This window comes from Athene noctua, chromosome 26, assembly GCF_965140245.1.
Source record: "Athene noctua chromosome 26, bAthNoc1.hap1.1, whole genome shotgun sequence".
Taxonomy (NCBI): domain Eukaryota; kingdom Metazoa; phylum Chordata; class Aves; order Strigiformes; family Strigidae; genus Athene; species Athene noctua.
In genome coordinates, this window is record NC_134062.1 from 2,451,646 (window position 1) to 2,479,425 (window position 27,780).

General features: G+C 41.7%; 1 protein-coding gene across 2 annotated transcripts in view; it reads right to left on the minus strand.

Annotated features, from left to right (window-relative positions):
- Positions 1 to 27,780, minus strand: part of SIK2 (salt inducible kinase 2) — a 57,153-nt gene that overhangs the window by 17,212 nt on the left and 12,161 nt on the right. The window contains exons 3-6 of one of the 2 annotated variants that reach the window (XM_074927285.1): positions 25,373 to 25,436; positions 17,222 to 17,383; positions 4,218 to 4,342; positions 2,007 to 2,130 (exon numbers count right to left, since the gene is read on the minus strand). In XM_074927285.1, the coding sequence (XP_074783386.1) occupies positions 2,007 to 2,130; positions 4,218 to 4,342; positions 17,222 to 17,383; positions 25,373 to 25,436 (475 nt within the window). The remainder of the gene's footprint in view (positions 1 to 2,006; positions 2,131 to 4,217; positions 4,343 to 17,221; positions 17,384 to 25,372; positions 25,437 to 27,780) is intronic. The other variant, XM_074927287.1, reaches the window with a different exon arrangement.

Here is a 27,780-nt window from a genome sequence, read left to right on the forward strand (position 1 = left end):
AAAAAAAATTACCAACCTGCTAAGAGGCACTTGCATATATTCACCTGAGACCTGCCACTACAGAGCATGAACAGCAAACTGCCTTACTTCTAAGCTGACTTCTGTGCTAAATACATTTCCTGAAGGCTAAAGTGATCTCTGAAAACAAGATTAAAAGTCACATTAAGGACAAAACTACAGCTTCTTTAAATGCATGGTATGGCTGACAGTGCCATTCCTTCTACACAGCTCCTGCATGAGAGTAACAGTAATATTTAATACATCTTTCTTTGTGCTGTTCTAAGTAGAGTGCTAACATTAACTCAGCAGTTACAAACAACCTCTGTGAGGTGTGGCAGGGAGTAACCAGCATCCTTCTCCAGCACATTTTGAAACAGCTTGTCTAGGCTCCTAAAACAAGGGATTGGCAAAACTAGGGTTAGTGTCTGGATTTTTTTTTTTTTTTTTAAAATGTATTTCCACCCTAGTGGTCACAAAAACAAAGGTAAAAATAAGTTCTCCATGCCTGTGAATAGTAGCCAGTGGGTCTAGAGGTTTATCTGCTTTAATTTGAGGACCGAAGCACAATCAGTAGCTTTAGGTGCCAGAACACACCAAACCATTGCTGCTTTCTGCCTACTCCATGCTGGACACCATTAAAACCATCAGATTTTTCTTCAGATCTCAGTTGGTTTTTGGAAGATGAGGGCATGAGAGATGAACGTGCAGTGTGTATATGATGGGAAGTTAACGTAAGTTCCTTTAAGGGAGTTTATCAATCTGCCATGCATTTCTACCTGACAACGATACGGCTACAGTACAGTTGTTATGAGTCAGTCCATTTAGGTAGTTACAACAAATAGTTCAGAGAGATATTTCTGGTTATTTATTCCTGTTTACATCTCCTTTTCAGTTTTGTGAAGAGGCAGACCCTTCCCCACTCCCTACATCACAAAATGACCAGCAAGGGGAGCAGCAAACAGCCGATCTACACTGCAGTCACTGCTGTGACCACAACTCACAGCAAGGTACCTGGATCTAGCTCACACCCTCATGTCAGCAAACTCACCGAAACACAACACAGTTCTGTGCTGGCTGCAAACGATGCTCATGAAGCTGGGGTTGCTGTGATGCCACGTGCACTACAGACACACTGCAGTGGCTGTTTTCAGAGGTGGCGCGCAGGAGTACACGCCACCAGCAAGAAAAAGGGGAAGACCAGAATGTTTTGTGCCACAGAACCCTTGACAACAGGGCTCAAAAACTTTAATTAATAAAATAATTTAACTCCCTTTTTTTAAAAAAAGCACAGAAAGTAGTGTATCAAAAGAGGACTTGATTCCTGAAGGTGGTTTTGAAGTAATCTGCTTTAGAGACCCTTTCACAGAGGGAAGCTGAAGGACAACATCAAACCCTGTATGAAATGGCCTCACATGTTCTTGCCTGAAGAGGCATGAGGGAGAGTGAACCCCCACAGATGGAGCAATTGAGGGAGAGATGTCAGTTATATGTGGAAGTGCCAGATGATACATGACGGTGAGAACGTGATGGATGTGCATTTTTTTTTTGCTTTTGTTTAGCAGACGCTGTCAAAAACAACGAAACACCCAATCCACAGCTTACGGTTCACACTGATAGTGCTCACAGTGTATTTTCTTTCCACGTTAAAACGTTTACGATCTTGCAGACCAAAAGCTAATTGCTCCCTAAGTGTCCCTCTCCCCCTGCATCCCCATTATTTTTGTTCACAGTGGGCTGAGAGATCCTTCAGCTTCCATTTCAACTCTCTGCCTGCCCATGGCACAGCCACACTGTGATATCCCTGCACGGCGTGGTTTGCCTGGCAGCCTAACTGCAAACACATCCAGCTCACCTAGGCTTATTGGTGTTTCTTTGGAAAATCAATAGTGTGTTTATACCATAATGTAGCGTGCAGATGCACCACCCTTTGCTGTATTGCAACTGAGATTATTTTAGAATTTACTCAAGGTTTACCACACCAAGAGCATAAGAGGACACGCTGTTACCTTCAGACATAAAGTAAGGGATCCTGAACCTTCCTTCAAGAACTCGTTGCCTCAGTATGGGGAGTGTTGGTCCATCAAAAGGTAATGCTCCACAGACCAAAACATAAAGAACTACACCCATGCTCTGTAAGAGAGAAGATTCATTTCATTTTCCAAGCTACAAGCAAAGTCTGAGGCTGGCTAGCCAAATCCTCTCACAGCAAAAATTAAAATTACGTTCTGCAGAAGTAGGAAACTTATACAAAAAGGAGTTGGATTTCTGACGATCCCTAAACATTAAGAACACTCAGCTAACCCAAAAAGGCTAGGCTTGCAGTACCTTGTGCTGATAAGCAGGTACACTGAAGTGTAATGGGTTAAAGACTCTGGCTGCTAGCAGGAAGCTCCACGCAGGTGGCTGAATGATACCTGAACAGTGAGTCCCAACTTCAGGTGAGAATTAGAGACGCTATTTATTAATCTCAGTGTTGTTCAAACCCTCAGACAGCAGCTGCTCAAAATAAACTAACCTTTTACATTTACCAATTTGCAGAAGCCTGGGTAAGAGGCACACTGGTGACTTCATGACCAGTGAGCTCTGGGGAACACCAACTAGTAATTCTGCACTGCTCTGTCAGTGCTGAGCACGAGGGAATATTTCATGTGAGCAAAAGGAGACAATCTGGGCAAGAGCTGTTCTCCAACTGCCAGACTCATTTTTGAAAGTATTCATGTTAATTGGCACTGCAAGTGGAAATAGTCTTGCAGTATATGCCAAAAAAAATACAGTACCACAGCAGCCCCTCATGTCAGTCAGCTGGCACAGCCAGCCACAGCACTGGATTTCTCAAGGGGGAAAGGCAGGCGTTCGACATGTGCCGTAAAACTTTCTAAGTACACAGGTATTTTAAAATTAAATACATATATTTAAAAGTCACTTTCTTCCTTCCTCAACCTGCCAAAAACTGAACTGTGGATTGTTGGCGTTCTTCCTGCAGTTTAACACTTCTAGCAGACCTGCTCTGTGACTGGAAGTTGCAGATACAGAATCCTTAACTCATCTCTGAAGTGAAGATGATGATGATTTTCTCTTAAATACGAGCACGTGCACTTCTTGTTGTGGGCTGGCAGATTCTGTCAACTATTTTAGGAGCTTATGTATTTAAAGAATATTTACCAAAGTTGAGAGATTCACTTCTGACATTCAAACAGTTCAGCATAGCTGAGGTCTGGTGTTACTAACCAGTAACTTACCAGTTACTAAAGGTTCAGAAAGGTTGTGGCCTTTTTAAAAAAAAAATCTAGCTAGCTACTTACACATATGTGTATGCACATAAGATACATGCAAAGACACAAATATATGTATCTAAAAGCACAGTTTTTATTTGTTAATGCAATTAAGTTAGATCAGTGGCTGAAGGTGACTCTCCCTGAACTGCCCTGTTCGTGTAGCAGGCTCAGACCAAAATGTCAGTGCCCACCGTTGTGCTACGTGCAACATTATCAGTGCAAGCCTGGTGCCAGAGCAGAGGCTGCCAAACTGTACTGTCTCTGGTTGCTTTCGGCTATGAACCCATCACTGTAGGTACCAGAATACTAAAATTAAAAAACAAACAAAAAACCCCAAAGAAAACCAAATGAGGACTGAAAAGCTGTCTCTGACAACGTGTGAAGGGTGCACAGAACTTCTTCAGTTCATTTTACTCCCTTTTCCATTGCATCAGGATGTGGATTGTGCTCTCTGTCCTCTTCCATTAGAGCAGTATGCACGGAGACACACCGCCTCAAAACCATGCAGCTGCCTCCAGCAGAAATGTGTGTGGCACAAACGTGCTCGTTTCCAGCTCAAAGAGCAAAGCAGTCATCATCTCTCCTGTTTCAGTGGCTCAGAATCCCTTTAACCTCATCAAGAACTTACAGCCTTGCAAGTTCAATTCCCACTTAATACAGAAGATACTAAATGCACTGAAAAAAAAGCAAAGCTCATGCATTCAGTCAGGAGAGCTCTCCGAGGAGCTACAGTTTTCTCTCTAGTGGGCTAACATACACCTACAGTGTACGTTTAACAGCCACCTGGATAGGTAAATTCAATTCCACTCAATGTTAAGAGGCATTTTATGACACTCAAGAAAGCAAGCCGAAGTGGAACATCTTGTCTGCAGCTTAAGAAAAGTCAAAGACGATTCTTCCTAAAAGTTGACTTGGATCCAGTTAAAAAAAGAATAATGATACCCAGATATCCAGCTGGGGTCCCTCGTATTGCTGTCCTTCAAACACTTCTGGGGCTGCATAAGGTGGGCTTCCACACCATGTCGTCAGAGGCTCACCACTCTTATAGAAATTTCCAAATCCAAAATCTGTTGAGAAATGAGGGAGAAAGTCACTCCAAACTCTAGTTGCGTTAGAAAGAATAATTACATGCATGGACTAGGCCTGAAAGCTCACTTTCATTCACCCTTTTATCAGTACTCCCACTGAAAAATATTTATTGGGATGCTGAAATGTCCTATACTGCTATTTTTATGACAACTATGTAATTATTAAAACACTCTGCAAAACTTCACAACCTGTAGGAGTTGAGTGAACTACCAGTTTGCTAAATCCAAGTTTATAAATAGCTATCACTAAAATTCAATAAAACTGACAATCTTGGATACATATGAGCTTATTTACTTGCCTAGAGCTATCTGAGATTCAGTACTAGATCTGAGATTTCCTGAGTTTTCTTTAGGTGCTCACTAACCTCGGCTACACAACAGATTTTGACAACAAAACATCAACTTTGGTGATGGGAGGAAGGAACTCTGCCAAAGGCAACAAGCATGGGAAAACAAAGCCTTTTGCTAGGAAGGAAACTGCTCCTGAGATTGTCTACAGCCCTTTCAATCTACAACTGGAACCTACCATTCCACAACTAAGTGGTTCTTTTAAATGTTTCTTTTTATGGCTTAATATGGGACCAGATGTGGGTCCCACGGGCCTTCAGTATTAGTCACTACTTGCAATAATCCAACAGTGAAAAGCAAAATGGCAGCCACTGCTGCACAGAGACGTGAAGTCAGGTCAGGGTCTGATGCAATTTGTTCTTCCAGCTTCCCTTGTTGCTGCTCTCCCAGGTTGCCTTTTTTCTTTTTACTAGAACAATACAGCAAACAACACTACTAGTGAGGAAGCTGGCTTAATGACTGAACTGATGCTGATTATTTTCAAAATGCAGGATTTTAGGTGGCTGCTACAGCTCCCTGGTGCTCTGATCTGCAGCTCTCTTGCCTTCCACTCTGCTCTTACCAGTGTCTGGAGCTCTTCACAGCCCAGCTCCTCCAGTTCCCCGTACACCCCGCCATCACTCACTCCCTTAGCTTAGTCCATACATCATTTGCTTTTGCATTCTTTACTCTTCCTGCCAGGATCCTAACAGTCCCTCCTACATCCACTGCAGATACTTATTCTGATTACACTCCTTCCATGACACTCCTCAGTTTGAACACACAAGGCTCTTATTCATCACGCTTTTAATAAAAGCCATTGGGGCACGGTGTTTGGATACACCTCTTCACACCGTGAATCAAAATAGCTGCTCCACTGAAGTCTAGGGGAATTCAGTCAAGGATGCCAGGATTTGTCACTGTTGCTCCCAGCATTACTGCTCTTAGTCCTCTACTCCACTTGCATTGCAGGCACCCTGTGTGTCCTCTGTGACAACAAATGCTGTTAATACTAAAGCAAAGAAGAAGTTCCCAAGGAGACAGACCTGGTAACAGGGACAAATATTCTTTGGATTTAAGGCTTTCAGGTAAAGTGGCTTCAATTTACTAACTAGTCAGCTGTATCTCTGAAGGAAATACAGAACAGAGCATTAGCAAGTGACATGCAAAGAGAGTCAAGCACAGCAACACTGTTTATGTTTGTCACTGGTCTACTCCCATCTGAACAATGATTTAACTGCTCCCTGCCACTCCTTCCACACTGGAGCAATCTATGCAGTAGAAGGTTACAGAAGGTGTTTTCTTAAGGTGATAATGCTTTTACCCTTGTAGCTCACCAGTCTCCTGCAGAGTAATACTGCAGGCTGGTACGACTCGAGGAATCCTGTGAAAGTCAGCAGTGTTGATAAACAGTAATCAGGCTGTGGTTTCAGTACTATCAAGCACTGAATGCCTCAGAGGTATGTTAATACAATACAGCGCTGATCAGCAGATAGCAAACCTGATAAACACTGTGGTTAGCAGACACAGGCACTGCTGGTACCACTTTGTTTACTTCTATTTGTATAGGCTGTGTTACCGAGAGGGAAGTGCCTCGCTGCCTTGTCGTCATACATCATGAGCTATAAAATCATGACAGAACCCTCAGAATCAAAACAATACAGAGATATTAAACAGAGAACTCACTAAGTTTAGATAAAGTTAACCTGGACTTGTTTTAGAGAAGCAGTATGGAAATTGAATTAGACTACTTACACTGAGCTTAACAGTAAAGGTATTTGGTTGCTTTCCTAACAGGACACAAGAGCTCCAGCAGTTCTTTTAATAGAACTCTTCCTGCAACATACATAAAAAATAAACATAGGCAGAAGAAGCAGTTTCGGGAATACCAGAACTGAAGAGGCTTTTTTTAGAGCTTTTTTTTTTTTTTTTTCCTTCTGTCTTCCAAGATTTTCCTTAGCATGTGATAAGGTATAGAATGCTAGCTTGGGTTGGAAGGGACATTTAAAGGTTATCTAGTCCACCGTCCACCCCCCTCCCCACCCCCCCGCAATGATCAGGGGCATCTTCAACCTCCAGCAGGTTGCTCCAAGCCCTGCCCAACCTGACCTGGAGTGTTTCTAGGGATGGGACATCTACCACGTCTCTGGGCAACCTCCTCCAGTGCTTCAACACCTTCATCATAAAAATTTTTTTCCTTATATCTAGTCTAAATCGACCCTCTTCTGGTTTAAAGCCATTACCCCTTGTCCTGTCACAACAGGCCCTGCTAAAAATTTCATCCCCATCTTTCTTATCAGCCCCCTTTAAGTACTGAAAGGCCACTCTAAAGGTGTCCCTGGAGCCTTCTCCAGGCTGAACTACCCCAACTCTCTCTGCCTGTCCTCACAGGAGAGGTGTTCCATCTCTCTGGTCATTTTTGTGGCTCCTTCCTCAACTGTTTCCACAGGTAAGACAAACCACCCACTACTTTAACTCCTATACATGAACCTATTTGCCTTTTGAGGTTCCTGCTCTCTGTCAAACTGGGTTACAGGCAAGCAACAGGTTCAAAAATGATCTGGGAAACATTCACAAACAGCATGATCTCACAGGCCTTTTGGCTGTTTTCATTAATTCTTTTAACTACAAGGTCACTGAAGATTTCAGCAAGAAATCTGTAAGACTTAGAAAAAGATTCCAAGTCTTTGTGTACCGCTGGTTAATTAGTCCCTTCCTCACCTCTCTTCCCTTACTGCATCCTCATCGCACTGCTGACTCCCCGTTGTGTTAGTACTACTAATATAAGCAGGTTTTTTGAATTGTCTTTAATAATATGCACTACTTCGGAATAATTCAGAATCAAGACTATGCAACCATTCAGTATGGGAATCTCTACAGTGAGTAACAGACACTGTAAGGTAATAAAAACAGTCACTATTCCATTTAGCAGCAAGATTACTGGGGGGCATTCATATCATAACTGGCCTTTTTTAACCCATTTGATTCAGGTAAAGAACTGGTAACTGTAGATCAGCCACAGTTACACACACACAATCAGTGTCATTCTGTCCTCATTTTAGCCTTCCTTTTTGTAAAGCTCACTTGCAGTCGTCCTGATGGAACAGCTAAATACAGCAGCATAACTGTCCAACCTCACTTAGACCAGTTCTCAGTAGTGTTCTTCCAGCAAAAAAATGCATCTTTAAAAAATATTTTGCAACATGCATAAACCAGCTCTTTGTATTTAGAATTTCAAGGTGTTGATTACGGAATTTTGTCTCTCTTATCAGGGGTTTTAGGGTGTAAAACAACAAACCAGTTTTACAGGTGATGAGGACACTGGAACACAGAAGTTACTAGACTTGTCCAAATTTGAGTAACAAATCAGGGACTGACCCAGGCCAGGGCTAAGCATAACTGAAGTGCCTAGTCATTCTCTAAACAGAAAACAGAAACCAGTCGCTCTCTGCTGAAAAATTCCACCTCAACATTTCCACAGCCTGAAATTCGATGCTGTAATTCTGCTGTAAACTTTCTGCCACCTTTCATGTACATCACGTGCTCTGGGCACACATCTCAGCCCAGTGACCCAAATACATCAGGGTATAAGGCAAAGCACTAAGTCTCATTTCCTTTTGTAAGCACTGGCCTTACAGATTTTTTCCTCAGTTGTAACTATACAGTCCAATACTCTGTACATACTTCATCACTGTCTCAACATGTGATCAGAAATTGCCTTTTATTCTAAAGAAACTAGTCATTCTGTGAAATCTTGTATCAAAGATTTCTGAATTTTCTATCATAAAAGATCAAGTCTAGGAATAAGCAGAACACACCTATTAAGTCTAGTCCATGACTGGATGATAAAGATACCGGCTTAAATATCATCGTCAGCCAGGCTGTGTTGAAAACACAGGAAAATGGGCTGCATCTACTTTCAACTACCTGACCACACCCAGGAAACTTCTAGGTCTACCCCAAAGCTGCCAAAAGACTGCTCTTTATTTGTCTAAACACCTTAAAGAAATGTGGCCAGGGGCTGAGCCTGTTACAGATCATTCCATACCGGGCTGTCAGAAACTCTTCCCAGGTTGCACTAACCCTGCAGTTATCGATCCAGGAGAACCTCTAATTTGGATCTGCAGGGACTCTGAAAACTCAGTCTTGCTTCACAGACAGATGGGCAGGTCACTACTCTGGCTCCCTGTACGCTCCAGGTAAAGTCCAGTAACTCTACTGGAATGACAAGAGCTAAATTCTTCTGGTACCAGTAACTCCCAAGCCATTCTTGTAATTCCTCATCCTGTGGGATGGGGTTGGCGAGGTCATTATAAAGGGTTAACGGTAATAGCAACACAGTCAGATCAGGAGAAACTGGGCATGCCAATTCCTCTACGACAAAAATTCTGCAAAGGTTCAGGTCCTTAATGCTCCATGACTAAGATCTGCTTACAGTAATTCAACCCATGGAATTCTTCAGTTGTAGGATTAATCCTTTTTACTTCTCATCTCAAACTAACCATACCCATTATTTGCATTCACACAAAGCAGGAATAGATACATCTCTCGTATCCCTGCAGTTTTACATTTTTTTCTTCCTCCCCTAAATGCTTTTGTACTGAACAAGTAAATCTCTGTTCTAGGAAAGCTGATTTGGTCACTAGATAGCCTTGTCATCCAGACTAGAACTACAGGTCTTATCTGACATCAAATCTGCTAAAGTGATTCTAGTGACAAATAAGGAGCTCCAGCCCATGGCTTCAGCTTGGAAGTAACAATTCCTGAGAATAACGGAAGAAAGATTATGATCAGAACCGTTGGACTCAAGCAAACTGCCTGGTCAAGGGGCTCTGGGACATAAATAACTCAGAAACGGTTATATTTAACGATTTATCTTAACAGATCTGATTTAGAATCATCTTCTACAGCAGCACAGTACTACTTGGTGGATTGGAGTGTGTGGTGATAAAAATATCACTAGAAATTTAAGGACTTTTAAAAAGATAAAGTCTAGTTCAAATACAAACGACTGAGTTTGCTGGAAAGAGTGATGGATTAAACCAGATCTACGACCACTCTAGCTCCTTAGAGATGTAGGTATCTGTGCGCTGACCGCTAATGATGAGCTGTCATTTTTGTGGTGACACGGGATACTCGTATCCCTCATCTGGTTTTGCACTGTGAACAATCAGACTGGAAACTCAAAAGACAAACAAGTATTTAAGCTTCATTCTACCCTTTGAACTCAATGTCCCTAAATTAATATTGTATTCCAGATAATTAACATGCTGTTACAAGAGAACATCTCACACTGCTCTAAGTATCTGTTATAGGTGGAACCCTCAAGAGTTTAAATCTCCAACATCAGTCCAAAGTCACTGTATTAGCTCAAAGTCAGAAAATCAGATACCCAGCGTCACAGCAGTGAACTTTTGGGACTTGTCCATAATCAAAGAAGAGCCCCGGTGCCTATCAGTAAGAAAGCAACAGTGCCAGAACGATCATCTGAAGGTCAGAGCACACGTGAGATCCGTGAACAGCATCACGCTCTGCAAGCACACAGAATGCCCGACGGCTGCATCAACAGTTACACAACGGCATCCTGGCACGTCACCGTGCTCTGGAGGTGCAAACGGCCAAGGTCAGCTCAGATGCCACATCTACACAGGAAACTCTGAATGTAACACACACGCTATCTTTACTTTTACATCCTCCTTCAGCTCTGAAACCACTGCAGCTTCAGCTGTAATAATGGGGAAACAACAAAATCTTCTACCAAAAAATCCCCCAATCACTGTATGTCACCTGCCTTTTCCCTATCACAGCTAGACTTTTGTTGTGAATTTTTTTATTCTCTTGGAGGAGACTTTTCTTCACACATAATTGGCTTGGCAACCTTGACAATACTTTAGGAGACACGAAGCAATTTCTTCTCTCGGAAGCATTCTCCCATCTGTGTAGGTGTCATTAAATCTGATCTCTCCCTTCACTTACCTTCAATTCGTCAGGTTTTCAACATCCTCTTAGTACTGCAGATAAATACCAATCTTTATGTCTGAACTTCAGCTCCTACTCAGTTGCCACCCTCATAAACTTTCATATCAGATTCACAAGTACATGTATGTATATTTGTAAGCACAGCTATAGAAAGCATGACCTGCTTGGAAATACCCAAGATTTCAATTCCAAAGGAAGTGACACTCTTTGCCTATCCAGGCTGGATTTAAAGTTCGCTATTTGGTGAATGTGAACAGGTGGAAGCCACTTCAAAAAGAAACATGAACAAGTCTGAATAGCAAAAGACAGAACAGAGTCTTTAAGTATGACCAATCCATACAAGAGAAGCTTCAGGTTTATGTTACAATTAGGATTTTTGCTTTTTTACTATTACCTTGACATGCTTAATTTTGTAAAACGTAATAGTTTTATTTCTGGTTACCGAAAGTAGCTCAAGAACAAGGACATCTTACAACTGAATGGTGTGATCCCTGCAAGGCTGTTACCTTTGCTCCCCATCTAAGCAACAGAATTACAGACCTTATGCTCTCAAGACAGCACTTGACTGTGTTAAACAGCAGCAACTGGCTTGCATCTGATGGTCCTGTGACACGTAGATGGTTGAGTTTTATTAGGCAAATCCATGAATGAAAAGTCTATAAATTGATACAAGAAGGGGTAGCCAAGGATGCACTCTGTATAAGAGCTAATACAACAATACTGGCTGCTGGGGTTTGAGGGTAGGGACAAGCACAAGGGCTGCAGGACACAGCCAGCCTGGTATACCCTCGCTGCTAGATGGATCTGACCCACCCCTGAATTCCTCATGAGCCTGTGCACCTTGTCTGCACGGGGTACGTGTCTGAAGAGTGGTTCCTTCACTCCGCCTTTGATCTACAGTTCTAAAACTGCAATTTCTTCTCTTTTTCATGGATAAGGAACACCAGTGTCCTTCACTTACGTATTTCTGCTGAAAAAAGAACATGCATTGACAATACAAAGCACAGTAAGAGCCAGATGCCTTCTAATTCATACTGGACTTTTTCATGTAACACAGGACTTAAGAACACTGTTGCATTATCTCACCAATCTGCTCTTATCTTTAGAAATCCAATTATATTCTATTGTTGGACAAAATAATAACCTGTGCAGGGAGACCAGCATTATTTGTTAGGGTACATAAATGATTATGGTAACCTCTTTTTGTTTCCATTATGCTTTTTTACACTTATTGTCTTTCAAATGATTTAAAACTATTTCTTAAGAACCCAAGAATTAACAGCATCCGTGAAAAGCATTTCAAAGAAAAAGTTCAGGATTTAGATAGGATACTGGATGCTTGGTCCATTGGGCTTCCTCAATTTTTAATTATATTGGACTGTCAGTTCAGTTGTCCCACTTTTTGGAGTGTTAGAATGGCCAGGATTCAACTAAACACAAAACAATCACTATTCTCTCATTCTCTCTCTTTCCCCCTCCACCTTGTTTCTACTTTCTAAGTGCTGATCTACCATAATAATTCTGGATCAAAGGTCATCGTTTTTAACCTAAGAACACTATTAAGATTTATCATTCCAGAGAAACAGATTTTAAGAACCTTACTGATGTTTAAGGGAAAAATGTGCCAGCCTCATAAAAAAAAAAAAAAAAAAAAGATGCCAGCCACAGAATTCTAGAACGACTGAAATTGGACTCATTACCAGAGGACTGAGATTATATAATGGAGTGATCTTCTTAACATTTGCCTGAATCTGCACGTTAAAAAAAATGCGATCATTTGCAGCATTGTGCTCAGTTGAATAAACTCTGTGTTTGTGCAATCTGCAAATATTGGCTCTCAACATTTGCGGTATTTTGTTTCTCAATCTCATTACCCCCTTTAGAATAATCTTGAATTTAGAAGGTATAATTTTTTGAACATACATCATTTAAATGGAATCTGTTTTCCCGTTAAAAATGGAAACGGACTGAGATTTCAAACCTGTTTGCAATTTGAGAAATGGAAGTTCCCTGCCAGAGCCACTGCAACTTCTGCTGTGCATCTAGCAATATGAGGTAGTCTCTAATTTGTACCTCCAAAAATCCTTTAAAAAGGATACTAGCTTCAGAGCTATAATTAATCCATTTTTCTAAAATTACCAACAGAACTGAATCTGCCTGGCTTCACGGAGCCACATGGATCTTTTGTTATAATAGTAACACGAGCGAAGGAGATAATCGGGAGAGAGGTACTGATAAAGGAAAGGTATGAGTGTGTTAGAAACAAACCTGACCCACTTCATGAACTGAATGCTGATCAGCCAGTTCTGACGTCAATGCATATTTTACTGTCCACCAGCAAGACAAACCAGCATTACAACCTGCTTCAAAATAACAGTCTCTCCTACCTCATCGGGTTCAAACACAGCAGCTTTACCATCGAGATGGCAGGATTTCTGCAGATGTCTATAAGGCATCTTAATCTGGCGGTTTTGCGGGACTGGAAGCACACAGAGAGGTCACTATTCCATCCTCAATTCAAAGCTGTCTTTAATTTTCACAAATGCACAGATGTTTCACTGGACAGACAACGAGCAAGTTTTATTTGATGACAGCATAGCCTAGCAGTGATCAGTAACTGAAATCTAGTCCCTATGATCCCTTCAAAAAAACAGCAAAAATAAAGGGTACACGAACAATCCAGCTATCTACAGGCAGTAACTTTGAGAAGAACATGCAGATTTACACCTTGCTAGTCCTAAAACCAAATTTGATGTCAAACCTGATGGAGACTGACCAGTTTGGCATTCTTCAGCCACAACCTTCTCAGTGGACATTTTATCTGATTAATACCTTCTTTAATGTTACTTACACTAAAATGCAGGTTTGAGGCTTTTGCTCCCAACCACCTAGTATCTTCCAGAAAATAATAGTCTATCAAAGCTCTCACCTCAGGATCTTTACACATCCTCTGTTTCTTGTCTGGTTACTAAGACTGAAAAGAAAGACCCTTCGAATTCTCTCCTCTTCCTTTTAGAGCAATATTAACACAAAACTATTACATTTCCCTCCAGCCTCCTTGTTTAAGCATAAAGGGTGGCAGTCTCATAAGCTCACAGTTTTGGGAACAATTATTTTTGAGTCTTACGTTTCTTCTCCTGGTAGCTGAAATATAGAAATGTGCATAAATTTACCTCTGTATCTGACTGAAGAAATCACAGACTGGTTTGGGTTGCAAGGGACCTTAAAGATCATCTAGTTCCACCCCCTCTGCCACGGGCAGGGACGTTCCACTAGTCCAGGTTGCCCAAAGCCCCGTCCAACCTGGCCTTGAACCCTTCACCTTAGAGAGTAATTCTATCAGAGTGGGCATCCTGGCTGCCCTTTGTTCTTCCACAGTTTGATAAATGAACCATGAAGAATATGAACCACTGGAAGAGACCTTTCTCAGGGATTTGCACAGCACCAGCTAACTCCAAAAATCACAAATAAACCATTTGTGGAATTCATCGTCTGTCTCCTTTACAGAACAACTGACTCAGCACAAATCTCTACAAAGTCATAACTTTCCTTCAGCTACTTTATCACTGAAGGTGGACACAGAAATTGCCATCAATCTGATAAGGCTTGACAAAGAGACATGAAAGAATTAGATCATATGAATCACTGCAAGTTAATGTGATCATTTACATACAGACCATCTGTAATTAGCCTTTCTGTAACACAGAGGTAGAGCACAAGAGCAACTAAGAGAAGGAAAGAGACAGCAGCAGCTGATGGAATCTAGTAACTACCATTTATCAGTGCTTTTATTTGACTCCCTGGAGAACCTACGCATTGAAATTCCTCGTGACAGAAGAGTTCATGTCTCTAACCTTTCTTTGGTTAACAGGTCTCCTGAGATGCCTTTGAAGTTGTGTTTTTGTGAGCCTGTGTCATGCTTGCGCCGCAGTGTTCAGGGAGGCAGGGAACTTGCATCCCTGCAGTGCTAAGGACATCCATGAAAGGAATACCTCTGAATCCAGCCCCGCTCCAGCGAGCTGAGGCCCCTGAGGAGTTCTGAAAAACTATGCCAGGCTGAATGTGACAAGCCACAGTGCAGAACACTGATGTGGAGGAAGAGAAATTAGAAGGCACAGAATGTGGTAGTAAAAATAGGGGGAAGAGCAGCAGATCAGAAGGCAAGGAAAGAAAGCACAGATGAACAATAGCACCCAAAAATCCCTTATATTTAGTTCAGTTCCTTATAGTAAGGGGAGTGCACGTGACTTGCAGCCCTTAGACACAGTATTTACTGAAGCCATCCTGGTAAATACCACTGTATGTCAGTCATAAATCTCCAGGTGCTGTCACTGTCAGTAGCTGCTAGAAGTAAGTGTAAGTTTGAAATCAGAAATGAGAAAAGTAAAAACACTCTACAAATGGTAGTGCCGATGAACCTGCTTGATTAAAGCTCAAAGTACCAAACCCCTATCACTGTCAAATTCACAGCCTTACTACCAACAGCTATGAGCAGTGTGGGTGGCCCTATTAGTTTTCATAATTTTGAGACACCACCACCAACTCAATCTCAATGCGATCAGTTATTTTACTTGGGCCACTTCATCACAGACTCCAGCCATCATCTCCATCCCAAACTGTTTCTTTAGCTTTCTTCAGGTATCAAATGCCCAGAACTGCATCTTCCTGCTGCAACAGTTGCAAAACCCTTTTACTTCATCTGATGGTAGATTTAAATATTTTTACAGTTTAACATTAATACAAAAGCCCATAATATAGAGAAAATTAAAAGATAACCATAAACAGTTTAATATCAACTGAAATGAAAAAGAGGCTAGTGCAAGGACTCTGCTATTAATATAAAGCGTTAAATAACAATTTTTACAGCTTTTATGAACCTACTGTAAAATTCCTACTCTGAGATGCTAGAGCCATGGAATACAGAGAACAGGCCTAAGAGCAGATCAATAGGCTTCCCTCTCTAGCTTTAGACAATGTTTTCCACACTTCCTTCTGGCAAAAAAAAACCCACCCACCCTTATGCTGAGATTTGATAACAAACAGTAGCCTAATATTCTATGAAAATCATAGTTCTGGAACTCACAGAGCTGTATTTTCCTTTTCCTCAGTTTTAATTTAGCTGTTACTTAACCTTTCTGTAAACTCTTAAAAGATGTGAAAAAGATGCTAGAGAAGGAGGGGTGGTGGTAAAGGAATGAAGAAATGGATGTTTTAAATGTAGAGACAAAACCAAAGGTCAATACAAAAGCAACAAAATCCAGGATCTGGGAAAGCTCCTCCATTAATAGATACATTGATAAGAAATCTTTAGTCCATCAGTAAAACCCCATTTTGTAGACAAAGGTAACATCTGTTGAGTTTGTTTGGTTTTAATACCATTGACTATGGTTTCCTTTTCTCTAAAGACGATAAAATCATTGCTCGAGAAATAGTTTTCATCTCAAAGGTGAGTGCTCATTTTAAAAGACTGTGTAGCTTTCCTGTTCTGATAAAGTTGACTTGAAAGGACTGAACAGATTTTTCCTGAGGGTGAAGTAAATCCCCAGAATTAATTGCCTAGTCTTCCCAGTGTTTGCTGTAGTACTGCAGAGCACAGGGTGAATCTGTGTGACACTGATGCTAACCAGTTAAACAGGTGTTAACTTTTCCTTTAAAATCTTTAAGGACACTGTCTTCATACTTCAGAGACAAAAAGGAACTCATCTTTTAGAGAGCTGCTGGCACATTTAACACTTTTCTACAATTTTATACTTAGAGAAAGCATTAGAGATCAAGATATATTTGCAGTTCACCCATTTCAGAAACGCCAAAGAGGAAATTCAAGGGTAAAATAATCCAGTAGTGATCTACAACTCCGAAATGTTTTATCACTTCACCTTTCTCAGCCTGACTGGCTATCTAGTCACACTTCCTTCTCAGAGCTAGCAAGCTTACTCCTATACAAGCTAGCTCCTTACAATGGTTTGCCTTCCCTTCCTGCTCTCCCATATTACTGATGACTTCAGTTCAACAGTCCTCCAAATCAAGATGTTCTCTAGCTTTCCCATTTCAAGTGTCACTGGGCTAAAGTCAGTACGGAAGGATTTGTGGAATCGTAATGAGTTGACAGCCGCCAAAATGCTTTCCACTGCTAGCAACATCTGCTGTGTCTAAATTTATAATTAAAATGAAATCATGCATGCAAAAAGAAAAAAAAAAAAATCAATAAGCTTCCATTTTGAGTTTTTCTAATGTTGAAAGAAGTTATTTGATTAACTCTGTTTTAACCTGAACATCTGGCAGCATTATAGACATGTTATGACACCCACAAAAGATGACTGTAACTCTAAAAATTATCTCCTCTTTCCTCAAAGTATAATAGAAATAATCTAGGAATTATTTTTGCTACATGTACTGTGATATCCACACTGCAAAAATATTACGTGTATTATCACTCTGATTTTCTGTACCTTAAGCACAGAAGGGTATCTCAGGCAGCAGCAACTGAATTACTGCAAGTGCCTTCATAAGAACAAGGTGTTTGTTACTGAATAACATCTACATTATGAGTACCTGCTATTTTAATGTTCATGTTGCTGTCAAGCAGAAGGTTTTCAGCCTTCAGGTCACGGTGAACAATCTTTCGACCATGGCAATACTCCACTGCTGAGAGGATCTGCCAGAATTTGCGCCTGGCCTCAGACTCACTCAGACGGCCGTGGCTGGCGAGGTAATCTGTCAACACAAAGCAGGTTTAAATGGATTAGACAGCAAGCAACAATTCTGAAACTAAACAATTTCTCTCAAATAATTAGCACTAGATAACTCAAAAATTCAGTCAATCCCAGTTTCTGACCTATTGTTCTCCCACTCTCCCCTCCAAAAAGAATGAAAGAAAAAAAAAAAAAAAAAGGTTTAGGCTGGAAGGGACCTTAAAGATCATCTACTTGCAACTCTCCTGCTGTGGGTCAGGACACCTTCCACCAGCCCAGGTTGCCCAAAGCCCCGTCCAACCTGGCCTTGAACCCTTCCAGGGAGGGGGCAGCCACAGCCTCTCTGGGCAGCCTGTGCCAGTGTCTCACCCCCCTCATAGGGAGGAATTTCTTCCTTACACCTAACCTAAATTTGCCCTCTGTCAGTTCAAAACTGTTACCCCTTGTCCTATCCTACACCCCCTGATAAAGAGTCCCTCCCCAGCTTTCCTGTAGGCTCCCTTTAAGCACTGGAAGGCAGCTCTAAGGTCTCTGCGGAGTCTTCTCCAGGCTGAACCAGCCCAACCCTCTCAGCCTGTCCTCGTACGGGAGGTGCTCCAGCCCCCTGATCATCTTCGTGGCCACCTCTGGACTCACTCAAGCAGGTCCATGTCTTTCTCATGCTGGGGGTCCCAGCCCAGCACACGGGGCCTTTCTGGGCTGTGAGTGCACGGTGCTGGCTCACAGACAGTTTTCCACCCACTAACACCCCCAAGTCCTTCTCCTCGGGGCTGCTCCCCATCCACTCCTCACCCAGCCTGTGTTTGTGCTGGGGATGGCCTCACCATCGTTAGATACTTTAACATTAGGTGCTTTAAGCTTTAGCCTGTTACCAGTCATACTTCTCCCTCTGAAACCTCAACAGAGGTTGTGTGATGCCTAAAAGTATTTTCTTCCCTGGAAGTAAACAAGTATCCGTAAGGTATCCATCCTGACCTCTCTCTTGTCTTCGTTGCATTGCAAGCAGAGAGAACATTTTGTTTTCATATTTGATTATGTTGTTAAAACTAAGGTTAGTCCAGAAACAAATGATAGCTCTCAAACTGAAGACTTCATTTATCCTCAGGAACAAAACCAAGTGAAGCAGCAGCTGTGTAAGTCTTGACAGAAACAGTTTCTATGGCCAATTCTATTCTTCCTCTTACAAGGCGTAACATCGAAGAATCAACTGTTAGGTTTCAGGATCGCCTTCAGCATCCTACAGATAGTGCAGTTAACGGCCAGGGTGCAGCAAACACATACAGATACTGTACCCAGTGATCCCAGGCGAGGCCTGAACATACACACACGCAGCAATCTCCAACCACTTGCTGCATCACAACTAACACTGTAGGTAAATAAAAACCAGTGAGCAAGAACTGCTGGAGCTGCCACCAGCCCCTCCTAATTATCATTTATAGAGAAAGTCCCATGAACAGGAATCATCTACAGACCAGCTGACACAAACATTTCTGTCCGAATTCAGTTAACAGGTTAAACCAGCTATTTCTGCACGTGGAAAAGGGAGCATGATGCAATGGAGGTTTTGAGTCTACTTCTTTTATTTAAAAGAATCTCTGACAAAATACAGAAGTAAAACGAGTAATCATATCTTCTAAGCTAGTCATGTAATCTCAGTGACCCAAAAAGGATCATCTTGTCCAACACAATACCTGGCTTTGTTAGGTTGTGGGTTTTTTTTAAATTAAATATTATTTAGGAGCTTTACAGGTGCTTGCAACATTTTAATTTAAGTTCTTCTGTTTTCTTTATGATAAGCAGAGAAGGCCCGAGCAGCTCACATAAAGCACACTCTAAAACCTGAAAATACATTTCCAGTAAAACTTCACCAACAGTGCACTTCTGCTTACTACAGATAAGGACAAAGAAATATGTCGTTCAGAAGGAGGGAGCACAGACCCACCCGCAAACCATGAAGATTTTTGCAAATATTCAGAAAAACATGAAAAAGAAATTATTTGTTGTTGGCTCATATAAAACAGACAACTTCACTGACCTTGTGTTCTTACACATCATGGGTTCTCTGCTGCCACTGGGGTCACTAGACTACACTGCCAATTAGGTGCTCCGAACACTGTCATACTGGTTATCAAAGTGACTTTTGAAGTTGGTTTTTCACGCATACAGTTTAAATAAATAAATGCAATCATTAAAACACCACCTGCTTAATATGCTCAGTGAAACAGGCTTGCTTCAAAAAGATGTTTTATAGGGGGATCACTTAGGAAAAAGTTCTATATCCCCATTACTGAGGTAACAACTCTACTTGTAGTAGGATTGGGAGGATTGCATGTGCTGCTGCTATCACCTTCCGAGCACGTTCTGCAAGCACAGAAGTGGCTGCTCCTGAACCATCTCAAGTGGCAGACTAGAGACCTCAGTTGCACTATACTCATCGCAGCATCCTTCAAAAACCGTTTTTAAGCAAAGCACATTAGATCCGATCTTTGAAAACTGCAGATCTGAAAACTCTCCTCGGAGCTTCTAACCTACCTAAATCTTAATACAGTTTCAACTGGTTTAACTTTGCAAAGCACAAGAACAAACAAAAGCCTGGCAGTAAGAGGAGATCATAATATTTACACACAAAATATCATTCAGTCACAAAGTGACAGTCAAATCATATGATAACAAGGTGAAGTCAGGTATCAAAGGAACAAACTGAATCACACTGAATGTAAACCAGCCCTTTAAACTGTTAATCTATCATTTTTAACAGTGCAGCAAACAAGTTAATGAATCCAGGCTGTCATTTGCTTCTATGACTGTAGCCTGTCAGGACTTTTATAGATTCCAAACCACCCCGGCCTTAAGTATTCCATGAAGTCTAGATGGCATCGAATAGGTCATTTATTCTGAAACACACTGATTTCTCTGCTGTAAAAGTAGAACATACCACAGTCTATCTAAGTAGGTGACGGTATGTGCAAGGATGCTGTTTGTGCATTAACTAGCTTGGAAACAGGAAAGGATGGAACATAGAAACCACTTTTAAGACAGCTGAAACTTGCTTGAGACATTCTGCCACAACAGCCAGAATTTGGACGCTGTTTGAGGATGTGTGTATGTACCTCTGGAGCTAAGAATCATGACTTTAATTTTTACTGCAGACACCTAGAGCAAAGCACCCTGTTGTACTTTGCAAAGACTGAAATAGCAAAGCTACCTATGCTTTCATACACGTATCCTTTGACAGATCTTACCCTCACGTCATACCCTCTGGCTACCATTTCTGTGGTAGGGTTTTTTCATTTTTCTATAATAAAATAGAAACCAGAAGCTATCTTAGATTCATCTGGATTCACAGCAGAAAGCAGGAGGACTTCTGTCACAAGGCAGCTTCCTGTCCAGTCTTTTCAGTAGTCCAAAGTACATTTGTTTACTGGACAATTGAAAGATTAAGATGGTATTCACTTCAAAACATATGACTCAGACACATTGTCTGGCAAACCCAGTGGTCAATGCTTTTCATTTAAAGTATGGTCCTTCATTTAGGCGGCTTGTGTCAGCACTGGCGTGGCCACAGGGACAGGGAAGGGATCTGAGCCCTGGGCTCGGCACTGGGGAGGCCGCCCCTCGATTCCTGGGTTCAGTGTTGGGCCCCTCACCCCAAAAAGGCCATTGAATGACTCGAGCGTGGCCAGAGAAGGGCAACGGAGCTGGGGCAGGGTCTGGAGCACAGGTCTGCTGGGGAGCGGCTGGGGGAACTGGGGGGGTTCAGTCTGGAGAAGAGGAGGCTGAGGGGAGACCTCCTGGCCCTCTGCAACTCCCTGCCAGGAGGGGGCAGAGAGGGGGGATGAGTCTCTGGAGCCAAGGAGCCAGCGCCAGGCCCCGAGGGAATGGCCTCAAGCTGCCCAGGGCAGGGTCAGGCTGGCTCTGAGGAAGGATTTCTGTGCAGAAGGGGCTGTTGGGCGTTGGAATGGGCTGCCCAGGGCAGGGGGGGAGTCCCCGGGATCCCTGGGGGGGTTGAAGAGTCGGGCTGAGCCAGCGCTGAGGGATCTGGGGGAGTTGGGAAGGGTCAGGGGGAGGGTCATGGTGGGGCTGGAGGAGCTTCAAGGGCTTTTCCAACCCAGACGATTTTGTGATGCTGTGACTAGGTATCGTACATATTTAATAAAAGAGTATTTTAGCATCTAGCTGCTGTTTTGAGTAAGAGATTTTTTCCAAATATTTACCAGTCTCTCTGCAAATTCAGTGCTCTGCTACTCCAAAATCAGACTGAGATCTACTTCTCAGGGGTCTGATTAACTACAGAATAGCAGGTTCCACAGGTTTCTAATCATCTTGCTTTACAAGAGAAAACAAAGTGAAATCCCCCCAAAAGCAGAATCACGCATGGCAAAGCATTAAAAACTTTGAACACACTTAGGTACAGGACTCCAGAAGAGCATCCCATTACTTCTGCTGTTTGAAAACTGTTATAAAAGGGAGACTTTATTTCGCATATTGTTAGACTTGACATGGCAAATGCAGTACACTCGAAGGATCAGGACAGGAAGGAGGAAAAGCTCATCATCCAAGTCATCTTTCCTCTTTTTTTAAATACTACCCTTCTTCTCCAGTTACATCAAAGTTGCTCTGGACACAGTTTCCTGCTTATGACACAAACAGTCCAATACTAAACGTTTGAAAGGGGAAAAAAAAACCCAAACCAACCAACAAAAAACCACTCAGACAAGAAGGGACTTTGAACATTTGAGTTCTGTTTCCATGAAATCCATCCCTTCACCACCCAGTGTAAAAAATGAAGATCAGCCAGGCTCCACCTCTTCTGCACTCCAATCACCAGGGCTCCCTACATGCTGAACTCTGTTCCATTGCCCCCTGAGGTCATTCTGCTTGATGTTGACTGATAGTATCAGGGAAACTTTCTCAGCAACTCCAATTTTGTTATTGAAACTAAAATGCATGTGAAAAACTTTAATTACCTGGGTATCAAGCACAAAACTCATTAAATTAGCTTTTATTAAGGAAAAGTTGTTACTTTAACACCTCAGTCCAATTCCTAAACAAAACAACAATACCTAATACATATTAAATACTCCAGCTAAAAAGATTTTCTTTACCTTTGAGAATATTTCTGCTCCTCTGCTATTTTTCTGCTCCTTTCATCTGTTACTCTACCAAGACATGTTAGAGTCATTCATAGAAAATAAACCCAGTGTCCTGGGTACCATTCCAATCTAAATCAAAGTTGTCATTAAGCATTGCTGGAGAGTGACCATTTGCTCTTCACCTAGCACTTACGTGTTGCAGTGAACTTCCTATCAGAGCCTGCAGAAAAACCAAGAAACTTTAACATGGTTTTGCTGTTACCTCATTTCTGCTTCCCCCTACAAAACCATAAGTGGCAAGTATATTCAACAGCAGAATAGCCCATCCCTAATTACAAAAGTCACTCTCAGAAATCATCCCAATGAATCAGAAAAAATATTTAAGAGAAAACCTGTACAGAAATATTGTCTCTAATAATGAACCCAGAAAGATTCCTTAACTATTTTAATGAGAAAATAAGGTCTAAGAATTAGCTAAACTGTATCTGAAAGAGACATTAAAAGATTTGCAGACAGAGAAAGTCTCAGAGCCCAGAAGGCTTTGCTTCTACAGAATGAACTAAGAGTTCAAGTCAAAGTTTTACAGGAAATTATACACATTAAAGCCAAAACAAATAAGAAGGCAAAAAAGAGTCACCATCCAAGTTACTTGTAGAATCTTTAGCTACACTGGGTAAAGTTTTATATTTTTTGCCATCTCTTAATTTGTTTTTCCCTATGACCATCTCACTTTCTCACAAAGTAGCAGCAAAAAAAACCCCCTTCTGGTCGTGTAAATGCAACTTAATAGTTAAAGAATTTTGACTAAGTACTCAGAATGTTTCATATATGAAACCTTAAAACTACACAAAATACACAAACTTAACTTGAAGTAAGTATAATTTTTAGATAATTTTTGGCTCACTGATGCAAGTCTGCATAGAAATCTTGCAAGATAAACAACCTCCTATGTTGTAGATCCCAAGGCATGTAATAAGATGAATGGAAAGATTTTAGAAAAGGGGAAAAAAAAAAGTTTTAGGCCAGCCTGCAACTCATGGCCGGGCTTCAAGATTAGCACTGGTTTGAGAAGAGCAGTTTAGAAGGTGAGAAAAAACAGAATCCCCTTTCTTCTTACTCAGTGTTTCCAGATGGTGATCACAGCATAAAGCCAATTATGCTGTGCCTTGAGAGAAAGACACAGCACAAAACCCAAACGAAAATACCCAAAGCCTGAGAAATGCACAAGATTTTCAGAGGTTCCCAGACTCCAAAGCAGACCTATGCTAGCACGCTGCGCACAGAAATGCTGGTACCATTCTTGGTATTTTATCATCTCAGTCTTACGGTCTTGCTGTCCTGCAGGTTGTCAGCCATTTCAAACAAGACTATGAACAGCAAGCTCATCTTTGGTCAGAAGAATACAGCCTTACCCAACTTTTTTGTCACATGTGCTGGAGCTGAAAAAAGCATTTTTACTTTGATGACTAATGCACATTTTAAAGTTAAAGGCACTAACGCAGGTCCAAGTGAAACGGATTTAACTACTTCGTCACATTTTATATGTTTCTTCTTTTGGCCTAAAAAGGAGCACTGCTAAATATAGCTAGTTCTGGGAAAAAAATTCAGCCTGTCCCTCCTTGAGAGGACTTCATTGCTACACTCGCCTCAATAGCTGAGGAAAATCTCAAACAGTAACTTGGGACATGCAGACACAGTACAATCACAGAAGACAAAATGCCCTAGAGATAACAGGTAACAGCACAGCAGATGCCATAAACCTGACTTTTTACAGTTATGACAGTTATTCAAGCTACACTGAGGGACAGCACAAAGGCTACAGACTGCCTGCCATAACCAGGTCTCTTACAGACATAGGGTTTTCTTTTTACTGTGGCCATCACCACAGTCAAGAAGGGAAAGAGTGCAGAAATCACCTTCGATACTAGAACACAAGCCTCAGGAGCGTAGAATCCCTTTTATTATTCACCCCATAGCCCTTGGGAAGAATACAGGCTGATGCACAGCCTTTTCACATATTCCCTTCTATGTCATCAGCATCAGAAGATTTTAAAATTTAGTAAGCTTCCTCAAATCTTCTGGTCCTTCAAAATACTTAAGGATTCTCTACTGTTCTGCACTTTGAGCAACCATGTACACTAGAAGAGAACTGAGCAAGTGTGAAGTCTTACCTATTAAGAACATTTATACACTACAGTTGTCCTGCACTAAGTAGCAACTTTTTCTAAAGAAATAGAACAATATCTCTACCGTAGTCAAAGCTGAGCATTACAAAACAAGAGTTCCATCATGAAGTATTACAACTGAAAAAAAAAAGAAGTATTGCAACCAAGTTTAACACTGAAGTCCTGCTTGAGTGATGAGTTTTAGCTGAAGAACAAGAACTAATGTGAATTCGACCACACAGGTCATCACACACAACCTAAAATTCTAATGAGTGTTATTCCACATCACCCTGACACCCCCCCCCCCCTCCTGCCCACCATGTTCTTCCTGAAAACATATTTTAAAAAAAATCACATCTGACAAGTCAGCACAACTGCACGAGAAACAGATTCTCCAGTTTACCTGAAATACTGTTTTGGGCCACTGCTCATTATCAGGCTGAACATTTAAATACAGTTTTTCATCTCAACTAAGTGCTGAAAACCTAATCATTCTGTCAGCTGAGATTTTACCCTGCACCATTCTGTTTAAGTTATGTCTTCTGCTAAAGGACCATCAGTCATTTTAAACTTTTTTCTTATGCTAGTTTTCCCTAAAGTTCTAAAATGGGAAACAGTGACAGTTATTACACATTTCCTGACAAATAAAGTGACATACTGCACTAGAAGGGATCCTTGGGCAAGATAAATACAATCAACAAACTTCATAAGGTGACATTAAAATGTTGAACATGAAAATATACTCTTGCTTACCGAAAATTTCTCCATTTTTGGCAAATTCTGTCACAAGGTACAACATGCTTTTGGTCTCCATCACCTGTTGATGGAGAAATCGCACATGAGATTGTTTGTGGGAAGAGCAAAAAGCAAACACACACCCAAACGGATACTTATTTTCATTGTTCTCTTCTGGTAAAGATGTGAAAGTCTTTGCCTTGCACATACAGCTATGACAGTATTTCACTTTTTTTTTTTCCCCCAGCATTACCTCAACAATTTCAAGGGAAGCATTTGCATGCTAAGCACAAGGATAAGCTTTAAAAACTTCATAAAGCCAGTGTATAGAGGTGGTGGTGGAGAGGATTCTTGGCCACAAGTCACTAACACAAAATGGCAGTATCCTCAGCACCTAGTTTAAGGAACTGGCCTAAAGTAATTCCCTTGCTAAGATGCTGATGGCTGGTGCTTGGGAAAAAAGAGTGGGGATAACAGTGACCTTTGTTACAGACAGTTATAGAAAGAAAAAAAACACATAAGCCATCTTAAAACCTGGCAAAATTCAGGTAGAAGCACCACAAAATCCCATTGTACAATCTGACAGTGCAGCTACAGAACTATCACATCCTCAGTATATCCTCTGGTGGGGGGAACCAACAAAAAACCAAACATGAAGCACCTTCTGCTTTTCACTTCTGGCGAGTTCCAGCCTTTCTATTGCAAGAACAAGCTACTCATAAATCAAAAACTTGGGAGGCTGAAAGGAATAGAGGGGAGATAAACGGGAAAAAAGAAAGAGGGAAGACTTCAAAACTTTTCTGTGAACACCTGTTCGTGACCTTGAACGGAAAGATTTCACCCAACAATTCAGAAGTCCATACTTCCATGATATAAGTTGAAAACAGCAGTCCGGTCAGTTATCTTGCAGCTTTCTTCCTAACGATCTGCTCCTCAATTAAACAGCTCCTCAGGAATACATTGTACAAATAGCACAATCAAAAGATACACTGAAAGGGAAAAGTTATAGAATGGTTTGGGTTGGAAGGGTCCTTAAAGATCATCTACTTGCAACTCCCCTGCCACAGGCAGGGCCACCTTCCACTAGCCCAGGTTGCCCAAAGCCCTGTCCAACCTGGCCTGGAACCCTTCCAGGGAGGGGGCAGCCACAGCTGCTCTGGGCAACCTGTGCCAGGGCCTCACCCCCTCACAGGGAAGGATTTCTGCCTTAGATCTATTCTAAATCTGCCCTCTGTCAGTTTAAAACCGTTATCCCTCATCCTACCCTACACTCCCTGATAGAGTCCCTCTCCAGCTTTCCTGCAGGCAGGTGATGGACACTGGCTTAGCCCCTTCACCTGCCAGTTCCCTCAGGACCCGTGGATGCGTATCATCAGGAACCACGGACCCGTGCATCCTTCGATGGTCTCAAACCTGATCTTCTCCTACCGTGGGTGGTTCTTCCTTCTCCCAGCCCCTGCCTTGGCTGGAGCCCTTGCCAGCGAAGACTGAGGCAAAAAAGTCATTGAGTACCTCAGCCTTCTCCATATCCCAGGTGACCAAGTCTCCCTTTTCCTTCCAGAGAGGGCCCATGTTTTCCCACATACCTCGAAAAGCTTTTCTTGTTGCCCCTGACGTCCCTGGACAGATTTAATTCTATCAGGGCTTTGGCCTTCCTAACCTCATCCCTGGCTACCTGGACAGCATCCCTGTACTCCTCCCAGACTCCCTGTCCTTGCTTCCACCCTCTCTAGGCTTTCTTTTTAAGCTTGAGCTTGTCCAGGAGCTTGTTGTTCATCCATGCAGCCTCCTGGTGCTCACACCTGACTTCAACTTCCAAGTAAAAAAGTAATTTAGGACTTCCCTTCAGTACAATACAAAAATTTCAACACTCAACACTTTTTGGGTCTATTTCAATACCACAGTAAAATAGTTCAGCCTGAGCCGTCTGTGGACAAGACCTTCATAAATTTAATTTTTTGTATTTTATTTATGCACAAGCTCGAAAGTACTAGAAGACTGCTCACAAATAAATGCTTTTTAGAGGAATACTTTTTTAAAAAAGGCAAATCCTGAAAGATATATAGTTATAAAACCAGCAGAATTACCAGAAAACTGACAAGCCAGCAGACAGAACAAGATGGCAGTTCTTCAGTCTTTTCTGCACCCTTGTTTAATTCTACAACAGCTGAACATATTATGACTTAAATGTCTGTATCTGGAAGGCAAAACAGTTTGTAAAGACTGCTTTAAACCAACATTTGGAGACAGGAAGCTGCAACAGCCTGTAGATTACATATATGGAACCACTCTTAATTAAGCCAAGATTGCTAGATTCATTACCTAACTGTGACAATCCTCGGTAGTTCCTTGACATGAGAATTCAGAAGCTTGTAGTGTGGACACAATACAGTGATGGGCATGTTATACCAGCAAACTACTGAGAC